This window comes from Sapajus apella, unplaced genomic scaffold (genome assembly GCF_009761245.1).
Source record: "Sapajus apella isolate SASKATOON/1434 unplaced genomic scaffold, GSC_monkey_1.0 scaffold19, whole genome shotgun sequence".
In the NCBI taxonomy this organism is placed as follows: Eukaryota; Metazoa; Chordata; class Mammalia; order Primates; family Cebidae; genus Sapajus; species Sapajus apella.
In genome coordinates, this window is record NW_022436959.1 from 13,460,350 (window position 1) to 13,477,000 (window position 16,651).

The 16,651-nt window shown below is 38.0% G+C and overlaps 1 protein-coding gene across 1 annotated transcript in view; it reads right to left on the reverse strand.

Moving 5' to 3' along the window:
- The window catches only part of STK31 (serine/threonine kinase 31), a 143,586-nt gene extending 135,154 nt beyond the window's left edge, over positions 1-8,432 (reverse strand). Inside the window, exons 1-3 of the mRNA XM_032286983.1 lie at positions 8,240-8,432; positions 6,455-6,501; positions 6,314-6,366 (exon numbers count right to left, since the gene is read on the reverse strand). Of these exons, the coding sequence (XP_032142874.1) occupies positions 6,314-6,366; positions 6,455-6,501; positions 8,240-8,289 (150 nt within the window). The 5' untranslated portion in view covers positions 8,290-8,432. The remainder of the gene's footprint in view (positions 1-6,313; positions 6,367-6,454; positions 6,502-8,239) is intronic.
- Positions 8,433-16,651: the final 8,219 nt, after the last annotated feature.

The window sequence follows — 16,651 nt, forward strand, 5'->3', positions numbered from 1 at the left end:
TATTTATAAATAAGAAACGAGGCTAGGTCATAGAAAAAGCTTACTTCCCAATGAGTTCAAATTAGGTGGAATTCAAACAAGATACCAAATATAATTAAATCATAAGGAAAGGATTCCTTAAAGATTGATTTAATTGCAGAGATCAAACTGGGAAATAAAAGATGATCCTGGAACATTTGATCGTACCAGAAAGTAAAGAAACGCCCAAAAAAACATTAAAAAAAAAAAAAAAGCTAAGTGCAGTGGCTCACACCTGTAATCACAGCACTTCGGGTGCACTGTGGTAGGAAGTTCATTTTTGAGCCTAGGAGTTTGAGACCAGCTTGGCAACATGGTGAAACCCTGACTTTACAAAAAATACAAAAAATTAGCCAGGCATGGTGGTGTGCGCCTATAGTCCCAACTACTTAGGAAGCTGAAGTGGGAGGATCACTTGAGCCCAGAAGTTTGAGGCTGCAGTGAGCCATGACCGTGCCACTGCACTGCATCCTTGATGCCAGAGACCCTATCTCAGAAAAAAAAAAAAAGAACTCAAAAAATAGGACATTTTAAGGACAAGTACTAATCTGTGCTCTTTGGTGAACTTTGTCCTACTGGTCAAGGCTGAATAATTTAAACAACAAAATAGGCCGGGCACGGTGGCTCACACCTGTAATCCCAGCACTTTGGGAGGCCGAGGCGGGTGGATCACGAGGTCAAGAGATCGAGACCATCCTGGTCAACACGGTGAAACCCCGTCTCTACTAAAAATACAAAAAATTAGCTGGGCATGGTGGTGCGTGCCTGTAATCCCAGCTACTCAGGAGGCTGAGGCAGGAGAATTGCCTGAACCTAGGAGGTAGAGGTTGCGGTGAGCCGAGATCGCGCCATTGCGCTCCGGCCTGGGTAACAAGAGTGAAACTCTGCCTCAAAAAATAAATAAATAAATAAATAAATGATGATAGCATAGGATTATAACTCATAGAATATTCATGAGTCTATATTAATATAAATAATTGAATAAATGACAGAGAAGAGACATCTTTTGCGTATAGAAGAATTCCAATTAATAAATGCGGAAGGAATGAGGAGAACAGAAAACCATTATTAGGCAAGCACTAGAGAAATAATAAAATTCATGGGTGAGAAGTTGAAGAGAAACTGGATTAGACAGCCTCAACATGTCTCCTAAAACATTCATTAATTACAAAGGAAAAAACAGTAACCTTACAGTGAAAAAACCTGGAAGGTGCCACCTTACCCAAGTGAGTCAAGGTTATCATCATCAATAAGAAGGTATATCACATCATGAAACCCCAATACGATGTACTGAGAGGACTACAATATCACTTCTGTGGAACTCTTACTAATCTATTTATAAGAAATCAAACAAACAAATTAAAGGATACTCTACAAAATAACCAATATTCATCAAAATGTCAAAGTCTTGAAATACAAGGAAAAATTCAGAAACATACAGAGGTTAAACAAAACCAAGGATCACAACTAAATACAATTAGGGATTCTGTATTGGATCCTGGAATAAAAAAAGACCAAAAAAAGTGCTAAAATTTAAATAAGGGCATTAGTTTAGTTAATAGCATTGTACTAATGTTGATTTCCTGCCTTTGATCATTCTACTATGGTTATATAACACATAAGCATTAAGGGAAGCTGGGTGAAGAGTATACAGAGCCACATGCTAGCCTCTGTACTAATTTGGCAACTTTCCTGGAAGTCAAAGTTTCTTCAAAATAAATATTAAATATATATACACAAATATATATATATACACACACACATATATATATTCTAAAGAAATACACCAAAAAATATTCAATGATGCTAGAAAGAACATGATTATCTGTGATGACTGAAAAGAACTCTGAAAGAGCAGTTCAAAGAATATCATGAATATCAATGTCTCTGCATAAAACAGGAACTGAATTTAAACTGACCCTGAGAAACATTAGAAGCAGCCTCTGTGAATAAACCCCAGGAATCAAAATATTCCATACAATTACATTTTTTCACTATACAGACTAAAACAAATAGAAGCTCTTTTGTTTGTTTGGTGCCATCTCAGCTCACTGCAATCTCAATCTCCTGGGCCCAAACAATCCTCCCACCTCAGCCTCCCACATAGCTGGGACCACAAGCAAGCAGCACCACACCCAGTGTGTGTGTATACCGTCCGTGCGTGCGTGTGTGTGTGTGTGTGTGGCAACAAGGTCTCACTATGTTGCCAAGACTGGTCTCAAACTCCTGGGCTCAGGCGCTCTTCTCACACTGACCTCCCAAAGTGTTAGGATTAGGATTACAGCCATCAGCCACCATGGCTGACCACAACAAGCTTGTTCTTTCAAAGAAACAGGTGGAGTCAATTACTTTGGATTCCTTCAGCTGCCACTCATCCAATCTGAAATGTCTGCTTGTAAATGGTTTTTAAGGCAGAAACCCACAGGGCAGAAAAATGTTGAATACACGTGAGCAGATTTTCATCCTAACCTGCCTTTACATATTTCCAGATCTCTACTTACTCTTCTCTATGCCTACATCCCATCTTCACCCCAACCAAATTTGCCAATTTGCTTCTTGAAATAACCACTACATTTACTTATATACCATTAGTACCGGTGATGTTTAATCTTTTCATGTGCATGTTTCCTATTTTAAATGTTTTTCTACAAGAGTCTCAACCTCATGGTTTAACTCAGAGGTTGGCAAATTACAGCCACCTGTTTTAGTAAATAAAGTTTACTGCATCACAGCTACAAACATTCATTCACATTTTCTCTATGGCTGCTTTGCACTATGTTGGCAGAGTTGAATAGCTACAAAAGAAGCTGTATGGCCTAAAAATGGTAAAATACTCATCATCTGATCCTTTACAGAAAAAAAATCTTCTGAATCTTGAATTTGCTCCAAATTCAAACATTTTCATAACTAAATTGAACTGAAATCAAAGTCTAGAGCTGCACTGCTAAATACAACAGCCAATACCCACTTGAAATGTGGCTAGTCTGAGGAGATACGCTGTAAGACACACACTAGGTTTCAAAGAGAATATTAGAAAGGAAATACAAACTACCCTGTTGACACTTTTATGCTAATTATATTTTGAAACAATATTTTGGAGAATATACTGAGTTAAATAAAATCTATTTATTAAAATATCATCTGTTTTTAGTTTCTTCAATGTGGCTGCCAAAAATGTTTTAATATTACTTATGTGGCTCATATATTTCTACTAGATGGCACTGGTACAGAAAATCTTTTTACACTAATAAATGATGTTTCTATATAAGCTTAAATATAATTTATCATCTAACCGGGGACACTGTTTAGTGATGCAGCTGTCATTAATACAGACAATGGGCATGGAACCAGAACGTGTGACCAACGTTTAGAAAATGTGCATAAGTGGCCGTGCATTGTGGCTCACGCCTGTAGTCCCAGCACTTTGGGAGGCCAAGGTGGACAGATCACGAGGTCAGGAGTTCCAGACAGCATGGCCAACATGGTGAAACCCTGCCTCTACTAAAGATTTAAACACATAAATATATCAGCTGGGCACGGTGGGATGCGCCTGTAATCCCAGCTACTCCAGAGGCTGAGGCAGGAGAATGGCTTGAACCCTGGAGGCAGATGTTGCAGTGAGCCAAGATCATGCCATTGCACTCCAGCATGGGTGACAAGACTCCATCTCAAAAAAAAAAAAAAAAAAAAAAAGAAAAAAAGAAAAAAAAAAGAAAATGTGCATAAGCAGAAACAAATTTGCCAAATATGCCCCAAGTTTTCTATAACATCACCCTTCTACAATGTTTTTTTTATATTTAGTCATGCCCCACATAGTGACATTCTGGTCAATATTAAAGCACATAAACTACAGGTGTCCCATAAGGTTATAATAAAGCTAAGGTCGGGCATGGTGGCTCACGCCTGTAATCCAGCACTTTAGGAGGCCAAGGTGATCAGATCACAAGGTCAGGAGTTCAAGACCAGCCTGGGCAACATGGTGAAACCCCCATCTCTAGTAAAGATACAAAAAATTAGCCAGTTATGGTGGTCTGCACCTGTAATCCCTGCTACTTGGGAGGCTGGGGCAGGAGAATCACTTGAACCCAGGAGGTAGATGGTGCAGTGAGCCGAGATTGCACCATCACACTCCAGCCTGGGAGACAGAGCGAGACTCCATCTCAAAAAAAAAAAAAAAAATTATAATGAAACTGAAAAATTCCTACTGCCTAGTGTTGTCCTAGCCATCGTTAACATCATAGAACAATGCATTACTCACATGTTTGTGGTGATGTTGGTGTAAACCTACTGTGCCCCAGTCTTAAAAAAGCAGAGCACATACAATTATGTACAGTACATAATACCTGGTAATGAACATAAACAACTATGTCAACTAGTGTGTGCGTGTATATATTTTTTTAGTGTATTCCTTATTTAAAAAGTTGCCTCAGGTCCTTCTAAAGGTATTTCAAGAGGGCATTGTTATTACAGAAGATAACAGCTCCATGCATGTTACTGACCCTGAAGACCTTCTAGTGGGACAAGATGTGGAGGTGGAAGACAGTGATATTGATGATTTTGTCTCATTTCTAACCAAAAAGTTTTCAAAGTAAAAAAAACTAAGAAAATTTTAAAAAGAGAAAAAAGCTTTAGAATAAGGATATAAAGAAAACATTTTTGCACAGCTGTACAATGTTTGTGTTTTAAGCTGTGTTATTACAAATGAGTCAAGTTTATAAAAGGTTACAATAAGTTAATTTATTGAAGAAAAATATTTAAGTAAAGTGTAGCCTAAGTGTACAGTATTTATGAAGTATATGGTATTATACAGTAATGTCCCAGGCCTTCACACTCCTCACTTCTCAATGACTCACCCTAAGCAATTTCCAATTCTGCAAGCTCCATTCACCATAAGTGCTCTACACAGGCATACCATTTTTTAATCTTTTATAATACTTTAATGTATCTTTTTTATGTTTAGATATACAAAGATTTGCCATTTTGTTACAACTGTCAGCAGCATTCAGTACAGTAACATGGGGTACAAGGACAGCACATGGCCTAAGTATGCAGTAGGCTGTATCATCCAGGTTTCTCTAAGGACATTCCATGATGTTCATACAACGACAAAATTGCCTAATGATGCCTTTCTCAGTATGTCTCCCAGTCACTAAGTGATATATGATTTAAGAACTCTGGGTTAATCATATTCTTCTAGAACTTTATTCTCATATATTCTATTTCCCACATTACCAGTTCACCAATTCCCACATTACGAGTTCACCTCATCCCCTATCAAAAGGAGTTCCCATGCTGTAGGGAGTATAGAGAAATGTAATTTCTTTCCCTTCCACATCATTTATAGTTTACAAAAGCAAAAATTAGCAGGTCATTGTGTGCATTAGAGAAATTTACCTTCTTAAATAGTGGAACACAGCCCTTTAGTGCTTGCTTTTGTATTTAAAACTGAGTAACCTTACTTGACTGGCAGCCTCCCAATAGAAAATCAGAAATGTTTCAATCATGCTTCCAATTTTATAATGAGAAAAAAACCATATCTCAAATTTAAGCAATTAGAAAAAATAACAGATTTTTAAAACTTATCCTTCTTCAAGAAACAATCTTATAAAAGACCCCTAGATGGGGCTGTAACTTCACAAATAGAACAGGCTCCCAGATCCCAGCAATTTATGCAGCCTAGAATTGAGTGGAATTCTGAAATCACAATCTTGCCAATTTTCATTTTTTAAACTTGGTGTATTATGTACATAATACTCACTAGTGACATAAAGTCACAGCCATCAACCTCTGTCTTCTAATAATGCCTGGTGATAAATAATTCCATAAAAATTAGGCACTGAGAAAGATAAATGTATTTATTCCTGGGCTTTTTGGTTTTGTTTGTTTTTTTTCTAAGGTGGAGTTTTGCTCTGTCATCCAGGCTGGAGCGCAACGGCACAATCTTGGCTCACTGCAACCTCTACCTCCTGGGTTCAAGTGATTCTTCTGTCTCAGCCTAAGGAGTAGCTGGGACTACAGGCTCGCCATGCCACCATCATACCTGTAATCCCACCACGACGCTGGGCTAATTTTTGTGTTTTTAGTAGAGACCAGGTTTCGCTATATTGGCCAGGCTGGTCTCAAACTCCTGATTTCGTGATCTGCCAGCCTCGGCCTCCCAAAGTGCTGGAATTACAGGCATAAGCCACCATGCCCAGCTAAAAATGATAAATATATTTATTTCTGGGTTTTATTTTTGTTTTTGTTGGGGAAGAATTGGGTTAGGGGTGATGATATCAACCAGTCTGCTATTTACCTGGGCCCAAAATGTTACTGCATCTTCTATGTGACTTCCAACCACATCTTCCACTAAAACCAAATCACAGTACAAAGGAAATTAGAAATTAATCAGTACCATCTAGCTCTTACACCCCAAAATAACTGTTAGTATCAGTACCTTTATCGTAATGTGTATCTTCATCCATTTGGACAACTCCTGAAAAACTAGAACAATTCGATAACTTGAATTAGATAATAACAATCCATCCATTAATAATGAAGACTAACCTACATAATGTTCAATTCTAACAAATATGTTTTGTCCTAAATGCAGTTATCAAAATTCAAACTCTATATTAAAAATAAACTCAATGATATTTCCTTCAGTAACTAATTCGAGTATTTTGTAGTATACGCAATTTTATCATATATAATCTCTATCCTTATTATCTTTAGCCAAACTTTCACAAACTCACACTGAACAATTCATATACATTCCGATCACTTACATAAATCAATACTCTGAAACAATGTACATATTCTTTTTTAAACAATATCCTCCCAAAAAAAGGACTTCCACAACATAAAGAGAAACATTACAAGTAATAGAACAAATGCTTTAAACTGGCAGTCTATTTTAGTTAAAAGTCATAGTGGTTACTTCTTTTGAAGATACTGTGGGATTAAAGACTGCAAAATACCTAGAATTTTGCCTATTACTTCAAAAATAATTTTTATTACATACTTTACCAAATGCAAAAATATTCCAAAATAAATGTCTGCTACTACATAATTTTATCTGTAATATACTAGAATATTGCACTTTGCATTCACAAGCGTTGAAAGAAAATTAAAATACAGATTCCCTCCTCGCCAACAGAGGAAGTCTTGCTCTATCCCCCAGGCTGGAGCGCAGTGGGGCCATCTCAGCTCACTGCATCCTCCACCGGCGGGTTCAAACAATTCTCCTGCCTAAGGCTCCCAAGTAGCTGAGATTACAGGCACACGCCACCACGCCCAGCTAATTTTTGTATTTTCAATAAAGACAGGGTTTCACCATGTTGGCCAGGCTACTCTCTTAACTCCTGACCTTATAAACCGCCCACCTCGGCCTCCCAAAGTGCTGGGATTATAGGCGTGAGCCACAGCAATTTTTTAAGAGCTTTAAAAGTTGTCTAAACACAACTATACGAAAGTTTCAAATGCTCCCTCATTATGAAAAGGAAAACAACCCCTCGTCACAGAAATATAAGTTTTTAAATGAATTATTTTTGTTACAACGTTTTTTACATTTTTCATAAGTGGCATGAAAATGTCTCCAAAACAAGGGTTCTTAACTACAGGTCAAAAAGCAGTTTTTAAATTCAACTGAGTGAAAAGCTGTGAAAACTTTGAGCGCGACTATTTCTACGGAAGACATTAAGGCTTAAATTCAGTAAAGGTGAAAATTACTTTGGAAATCTCTCCACATACTACAAGAAGCTACTTCTAGAATAGTTTTTAAATCTTACTTTAAAACGACTTTCCCTGATAATTATGAAGGAACTGATGCTGAACCCACTTTCTGCAAACAGAGATCACCAAACGGTAGGTCCAAATCTCTACTTCGAGACGAAAATTTGCAAGAAATGGGTACACGTAGCTCCCTGACACTTGTTTTATAAGGGATTTTTAAACTTAAATGGCACAGAATTTTCGAGAAGTGAAAGAGAATGCAGGCTGCGTGACCTCGTCTTCACGGAGATTATTCAGGCCCGAAGTCTTTTCAGGCCGGTTTCGCCTGCCGGCACGCATTCAGAAACTGGGGTGTCTGGCACCCTTCGCCGTAGCCGGCGGCTCGAGGGCGGCAGAAAACCCTGAAATGGGCCTAGTCCCAGGACTGGAGACCTAAAACGCAAGTAGCGACGAAAATACAGTGCTTGAAGCGGCCACCACTGCACCTACCACAAAAACTACTACTGACCTCACACTTTCCGTTGCAGGAGCTCTAGAAAAGTGACCCTGGCCCCACATCCTGGGCTCTCGGCCCTTCGCTCGCTACCGCGCGTCGCCCTCGGCCCGCAGTAGCACACGTCCAGGAGCTTACCGCGCGTGCTTCTGCCGCTCGGTCCCCACACTGCGCCTGCGTGCACAGCGCTGCGCCATCATCCGGGGTTGGCGGGAGTCACGTGGCGGCCAAGGCCTCCCGCCTAGAAAGACGCGTTGGGGGAGGGGCCTGGCACTGAGGCTGCGCCCTGGTGATTTCCAGGGTAGGGTGGGGTGGGGTGGGGTCCACCGCGAGTTCTTTCACAAGTCTTCGAGCAGTGACGTTAGTGGTGACGTAGGATTTTGTGGCCTTTCCTAACCCCTTCACGTGGATTTAAATTTTAGAAACGCCCAAATTAGAAGAACTCTAACCTTCTATTTACACGATGGAAAAGAGAAAATGGTAACTGAAATGTGTTTTTCAGATTAGTAGCTTCACAAGCGTTGGTCAACCCATCCTTAGATCCCACAGCTCTCTCTAGCATAACAACTTTTTTCACGGAAAAAATTTGCTGTCTGCTTCTTTTCAGATATTAGAATTTGTGGCAAACCTTACACAACAATTGAAAATTATCTCCAATTAATGTTTAATAGCTTGATTGAAGGATAGAATACAACAAACTGCAGATATCAAAAGTACATAATTTGTTAAGGGTGAACATATGTATATACTGTTGAAATCACTCTACAATTAAGATAAACTTTTCCATCACCTCAAAGTTTCCTCATGCCCGATTATAATACCTGACTCTTCCCAGTTCTCTTTCTGCTTTCGGTCACCATATATTAGTTGGCGTTTTCTAGAGTTTGACATTAATAGAATCATGCAATATGAACATTTAAGCTGACTTATTTCCCATAGCATAATTATTTTGATTGATAAATTTTGTCCTATGAGTATCAAGAGTTTGTTGGGTTGTATTGCTGTTACTATTCCATTGCTTGAATATAACACAATTTGTTTATCTACCTTTTAATAGATATTTGGACTGCTTCCAGTTTTTGTTTCAGACAAAGTTGCTACTGTGGGCAAGTCTTTATATGGACATATGTGTTCATATCTGTTGCGTTAATACCAAGGAGTGGAATGGCTAAGTCGTAGAATTGTTTGTGTGCTTAAAAAACTGCTTCATAGTTTTAGGTAGTTGTACTATTTTATACTCCCATCAGTGGGGTTTTAGAATTCTAGCTGCTCTATATCCTCACCATCATTTGATATGATCTGTGTTTTTAAGTTTAAACATTTTGTGTAATGGTATGTCCTTGTGATTTTAATTCGCATTTCTTTCTCTACTGACTAAAAATGTTGGGAAACTTTTCCTGTGTTTATTGTCCATCCGTATCTTCCTAAAAAGGTGTTCGTTCAAACCTTTTGTTTTCTAACTGAATTTTTTAATATTGAATTTTTGACAGCTCTTTATATACTGTGAATACAACTCCATCAGGTTTGAAAATACTTTCTCCCAGTCTACAGCTGTCTTTTTGTCTTCTAAAAGAGGTATTTGAAAGAGCAAAAGTTCTTAATTTCAATAAAGTCTAATTTATCTGTTTTGTCTTATGAGTCATGCTTTTTGTGTTGTATGTAAGAAATCTCTGATTAGCCTGGTTCACAAAGGTTTTCTTGTATATTTTCTTGTAGAAATTTTAGATATTCAAGCTTTACATTTTGATATATAATCCTTTTTGAGTTTTTATAACATGTGAAACATGTTATAAATCAAATTTTATTTTATTGCATACGGATATCTAATTTTTCCAGCATCATTTCTTGAAAACACTCATTTGTCTATTGAATTGTCTTTGCACCATTGTCAGAGATCAACCATACATGTGCAAGTCTATTTCTAGATTCTCTGTCCTGTTACACTGATCCATTTGCTTTCTTTAGACTAATGTAATACCACACTGTCTTAATTACTATAGTTTTATAGTAACTGTTGAAGATAGGTACTGTAAGCCTTCCAATATTGTTGTTTCTCAAAGTTGTTTTATGTTTGTAGTTTCATGATATCATAGAACCAATTTGTCAGCATCTATACACATAGACACACACACACACACACACACACACACACACACACACACAGCCTGCTGTGATTTTGATTGGGATTACATTGAATGTATACATAAATTTGAGGAGAATGGACATCTTAGCTATATTGAGTCTTCTGATCCATGAATGTAGTATATTTAGGTCTTATTTTATTTATCTGAGTGATGTTTTGTGCTTTTCATGACAAAAGTTTTATTTATCTTCTGTTTATCCCTAAGAATTTCATTTTTCATGCTATTGTAAATTATATTTTTTTCTTAATTTCAACTTCTGTTTGTTTTGTTGCCAGTATATAGAAATATACCTTAATTATTATTTCTGTGATCGTTTAGTTGTTTTTTTGGGGGTGTGTGTGTGTGTGTGTGTGTGTGTGTGTTGTGTGTAAGACAGGTTCTCCCTCTGTCACCCAGGTGAGAGAGTAGTGGTGCCATCACAGGTCATTGCAGCCTTGAGCTCCTGTGCTTAAGCAATCCTCCTGCCTCAGTCTCCTAAAGTGCTGGTATTAGGCACTGCACCTACCCTATTTCTAGTGATAGTTTTTAAAATAAATTTAACAGAGTTATCTATCTAGATGATCATGTCTTATGCAAATAAAGCGTGTTTTACTGTCTTCTTTCCAATCTGGAAGTCTTTTATTTATCTTTATCTTGCCTTGTTGCAGTGGCTAGATCTTCCAGTATAATGCTGAAAATAAGTGCTGAGAGCAGACACCCTTGCCATGTTCCTATTCTTAAGAGGAAAGCATTTTCCTTTTACTACTAAGAATGATGTTTGCTGTGGTTTTATAGTAGATACCCTTTAGTAGATTAAGGAGGTTACTTTCTATCCTGAGTTTGCTGAAAATTTTTATCATGAATGTATGTTGAATTTTATCAAATACTTCTTTTCATATCTATTCAGATAATCATGTGATTTATTAATACGATGAATTACATCGAATAATTTTCAAATGTAATACCAACCTTGCTTTTCTGGGATAAAATTAACTCGGTCATGATGTATAATCCTTTTTATATAGTCTCGTATTAGGTTTGCTAAAATTGTTAAGAATTTGCATCTATGTTCAAGAGGAATATTGATCTGAAATTTTCTTTTCTTGTAATGTCTTTGTCTTGTTTTGATGTCAGAGTGATGCTGGGCATATAGAATAAGTTGTAAAGAATTCCCAACTTCAGCTTTCTGGAAGAGTCTTATAGAATTGATGTTCTTTGTTCCCTTAAGGCTTGGTAAAATTCACAGTGCAGCCATCTAGCCATCTAGGCATCATTTCCTCTAGTGCACATTCTAGCCATCTAGAATTTTCTTTGTGCTAAGGTTTTTAACTACAAATTCAAGTTCTTGATACATATAGGGCTAATTGTGTTATCCATTTCTTATTTAATGAGCTTGATAGTTATGTCTATATTGTAAATATTTTAACTTTATATTTTCCTGGTGCCTCAATGTTCTCACAAATAGGCTATAAATACCCTGCCCAAGTGACCAGGTGTACCAGGGTGACAGGCTGGTTCCTGTCACAAGTTATTCTTGACCTGCCAACTATGATCTAATGACATTCAAAAAGCACCAGTGAAATCCCTTTACATCTTTCCTTGTCTACTCTGCTCTGACCCCCAGTAAAGGCACTTGCCCACGGGTTTTCACTTCCTCTAAGCTCCCCACCTGCTTGGCTGAGCATGCTCCCTTGGCATTCAAACCTTATATGCAGCCCCCATGTGGCATGTAATGCCTCCCTTTTCTAAGACAAATGAGTATAATAAATCCTTTAATTTTATATGCCTCTCTCGAATTTCCATGACTAAATTGGAACAATCTTTAAAGATTCCACAAAGGGGACTTACAACACATCGCAATGTTTACAACACAGTGTTTTTTTAAGGAATTTGTCCATTTCATCTGAGTCGTCAAAATCACTGGCATAGTTATTTATAGCATTCCCTTAGTATCCTTTTATTATCTGTAGAATCTATAGTGATGTCACCACTCTCAATCCTAACAGTTGTGCCTTCTCTCACTCTCTTTCTCTTTAGTCAGGCTAGTGGTTTATAAATTTTATTGGTTTTATTGATTTCTTCTCTTACTTTTGTTTTTTATTTCAATTTATATTCTGGTCTTATTTTCCCTTTTCTACCTATTTTAGTTTCATTTTCTCTTCTTTTTCTAGTTCTGTAAGGTAAGGGTGGATTTGAGATTTTTCTTCTTTACTGATAGCAGCATTTTGATGCTATAAATTTTCCTCTACATATTGCTTTAGCTGCATCCCACAAATATTATATTGTTTTGTTTTCATTACCTTTCAATTGAAAGTACATTCATTCCCATTTTGACTTTTTTTCTTTGACCCATGGCTCATTTACATGTGTTATATAATTTTCAAACATTTGAGATTTTTCTAGACATCTTTGTTATAGATTTATAATTTAATTCCACTGTGGCCAGGGGATATACTTTATTATCGGAGTCATCTTAAAAATATTGAGCCTTGTTTTATGACATAAAATATGGCCAGCCTTAGTAATTGTTTCATTTGTACTAAAAAAAAAAAAATGTGTTTTCTGCTGTTATTGGTGTGTCCTATAAATGTCAATTAGGTGAGGTTGGTTAATATTGTTGTTCAAGTCTTCTATATCGTTACTGACTGTATGTCAACATGACCCATTGGTCAAAGGAAGCATCTAGATCATTAACTCTGCTTTACAGCATCTAACAAGCCCTGGAGCAAGAAGCAAGAGCCATCGGTGTAGGCCCAAGGGTTCTGTCAGCTTCAAAATGTATCTATCTCAATTATGTATATTTAGGGAGAGTAGAAATAGAGTGGGACCAGACCCATTTTACCTTCTGTGAGATCAACTTTAGCCAGTACTCCATTTATCACTGAACCTCCCTGTTCTAACCAGTGAACCACAGTGGTCTTTTGGGTCTTCTGGGATCCATGTCAGCTCAGGCACTGTATCCAATGGTCCTTGGTTGAAAAAATCTTACTATTCCTTTTTATCCATTGCATAGTTACCCTGGTAAATGATGGTACATGACTTCCCCTTTGAGAAGGGATTTAGGATGTTTACCAAATATATTTGATGATCCTTCCTCAAGGGATCTGGGCCTTCCCTTCCACCATGAGCTTTAAGTCTGGAAACTGGATGGGGAACTATGGTTTTTCATTACAAACATTAATGTCAGCCTTCTCCTTGCCAGTTCTCAATTTTCTTTTCTGAGGGGTGAGAGGAGTCAGTTACACAAGTCAAATAACATCCTAATCAGCTGTCCTTCAATCTTGCCCCTTGGAACATTATGAACTTTACCTTGTTCACAGATTCATGCCTGGGTACCCATTAAGTTAATTATGTCCATTGGGCCTCTGACAGTTAAGTTCCACAACTTGGTCTTCAAAATTTCGGCATCCCATCCTGTATCTACAGGTATTGATCGACTTACGACCTATGCAACTTACGACCATTCGACTTTACGACCACAATTGCTAGCCACGACTGCTCCACTGTAGATTTTTGGAAACACTACAACATTTTGATGTGTATCAAGAATATCGCTACCGCCTGGGAGGCTGTGACGACAAAGTGCATGAATGGCATCTGGAAAAAATTGTGTTAAGTGCTATGTTAATGATTTTGACAGTGCTATGTTAATGATTTTGACGGATTTGACAGTGAACATGAACTTGAAACGATTCGGGAAAAAATAGTAAAACTCGCTAAAGACCTTTCTTTGGAGTGTGAAATGGAAGATGTCGAAGAGTTGCTAGACAAAGAATCCGGAGAACTTACAAATGAAGAGCTAATCGAACTGGAAGAAGAAAGAGTGGCGGAAGAAGAAAGAAGAGAAGCAGAGAAAGAAGAGGAGGAGCCAGAAAGTTCACCACTAAGGGATTATCAGACGGTTTATCTTTACTGAATAAACTTCTTATATATTTCGAAGCAATGGACCCAAACATCGAACGATTTGCAAGGATTGAACGGATGGCGCATGATGTGTTTCGTCCGTATCGTGAAATTTATGAAGAAAAAAAGAAACATACAATTTAGACAAAGCTCACCATGTTTATGAAAAAAGCAACTCTGGTAACCCCAACTGCTGCCTCAGATGACGACATCAACTATCCGCAGTCAAGCACCAGCGGCCAATAAAATGTTTCGTACATGTTTATATATTTTGATATGTTTTGCAATTGGGAAAATGTTTCCTATGGTATTTTTTACACCTGTATTTTGTATTTTTGTATGCACCTGTATTTTGTAATTTTGTATGTTTTGCAAATATTAAACCAGTTGTACTGGTAATGCAGTGTTTTACTTAAACCTGATGAATGTAAAAATAAGAAACAAAATGGTGTAGAGATGATACAAATGGCATAAAATGAACAAAGAAAATTATGATATATAACAATAATGAAAGAAAATTATGATAAAATATGACTTAAAGGTTTTTTTTTTTTTTTTGACTTACAGGTTTTTATAACATCATTTCACAGTACTGTACATATAGACTACTCAACTTATGACCAAATCGTGTTACGACCGGTCTGACTAAGTTGAGCACTAGCTGTACATTGATACCACAGAGCCCAGTGTCATCGACATCTTCCATCATCAATTCTAGTCTGCAGAGGTCAATCAACCCTTACTAGGCTTTTCAAAGTTTCCAGTATACTCTTCACCATTACATTTCTTTTTGTTGTTTGAGATAGGATCTTACTTTGTCACTCAGGCTAGTGTATTGGCATGATCAAGGCTCACTGCAGCCTTGACCTCCTGGCTCAAGCAGTCCTCCCACCTGAGCCTCCCAAAGTGCTGGGATTACAGGCATGATCCACTGCACTTGACTATTATTATACTTTTTTTGCCTTAGTTATGAATATCATCTGGGCCTTTCCAGGGAAAAGTCAGGTGGTAACTTCTCCAGTTTCAAACAACAAATACATCCCTAAGCTTTCTGACCCCTTCCTCAGTACTGTCAGATAACTGCTGGCATGTTTATCATATCTTCTATATACCATCCTTGCATTGTGTTAGGAGCAACTCCAGAGATTCTTGTCAGGGAATTAAACCGTGCATCATGAGTGAGTGCTCCGATGTCACTCTCTCCTCTCAAGCCTTATATTCCATCCCTACCACACTCCTTGATTCAGCAGCCTCAAGATCTACTCTCAGACATATTCCCTGGGTTCCTCCCAATACATTTTAACCAGAATCTGCAATTGAGTCAGAGTGAAACCTGTCCTCCTAGAGGAAGGACTACATTCCCCAAGTTAGGGTTTGCTGAGACCTGATCCTAGTTATTACTTTGGAGTCAATGAGAGGTAGCAAGTGTAGGTCTTGAGGAGGACAAGTGTTACCTTGTGATACAAGGCCTCAGATAAAGCCTTTAGAAAATCTCAAAGCAAAGGGCAGGCTATACTCCTCTAGAAAATTGGAGGACACAATTTGTGCCAGCTCAGAGTTCAAGGATCCTGAGGGTTTGAGATTCTCAGGCACCAACACAAATGTCCCCATCCTATGATTTAGGGTTCCATTCTTTTTGTGTCAGCACACTGACTTTGCTGGAGACTGTGCATTCAGCCTCCTTTGCAGCCTTGCCACCTTTACTGTTAGATTTGAGCCTGATTGGCAGCAGTCTGCCCTGTATCTGCAGATGAGTTTCCTTAGAGTGCTATAGAGGGACTCTGGCTTTCACAGCATTCCTTGAATTAAATGGCTGTCATGAGCCTATGTCATTTTCTTTTTCAAAGCTCCTAAAGCATTTCAAAGTAGCAAATGAATACTTTATAATTTCCACTAGTCCTATTTCACTGTAATGACACAGCTACTGCATAATCTAGCACTTCACCTCCCACCTGCACTTCATCCAAATCCACTGCAATAACTAATCCATTCACAAGATACTATTTTGAGTGTTTGCTTTCAAAAGCCATTCCTGGTACCAACCATCTTAGCGTGAGTTTATCCCTTGCCCAAAAGCAAAGCCTAAGACAAATGTTCTTATACCAGTAAATGTTATTATACAAGTAATTTATTTGGGAAGTGATCCGAGGGAACCAGAGGGAGCGGAAGAGGAGTGGAAAAGGAAAAAAGAGAAAGCTAACATAGGGATGTATTATTATTGAGTTGGCTGCTGCTATGGGTGACTGGAGCTTAGCGTCGGAAGGAAGCGCAGCTGGAAGGAAGAGCACTTATCTTTTGGGCTTCCACCTCCCGTTAATCAAGAATGGCCCCAAAGTCACTAGCTCCCTAACATCTTTGGGCTGCATATGTATGATACAGTGGAGTTCCAGTGGGCATCCCA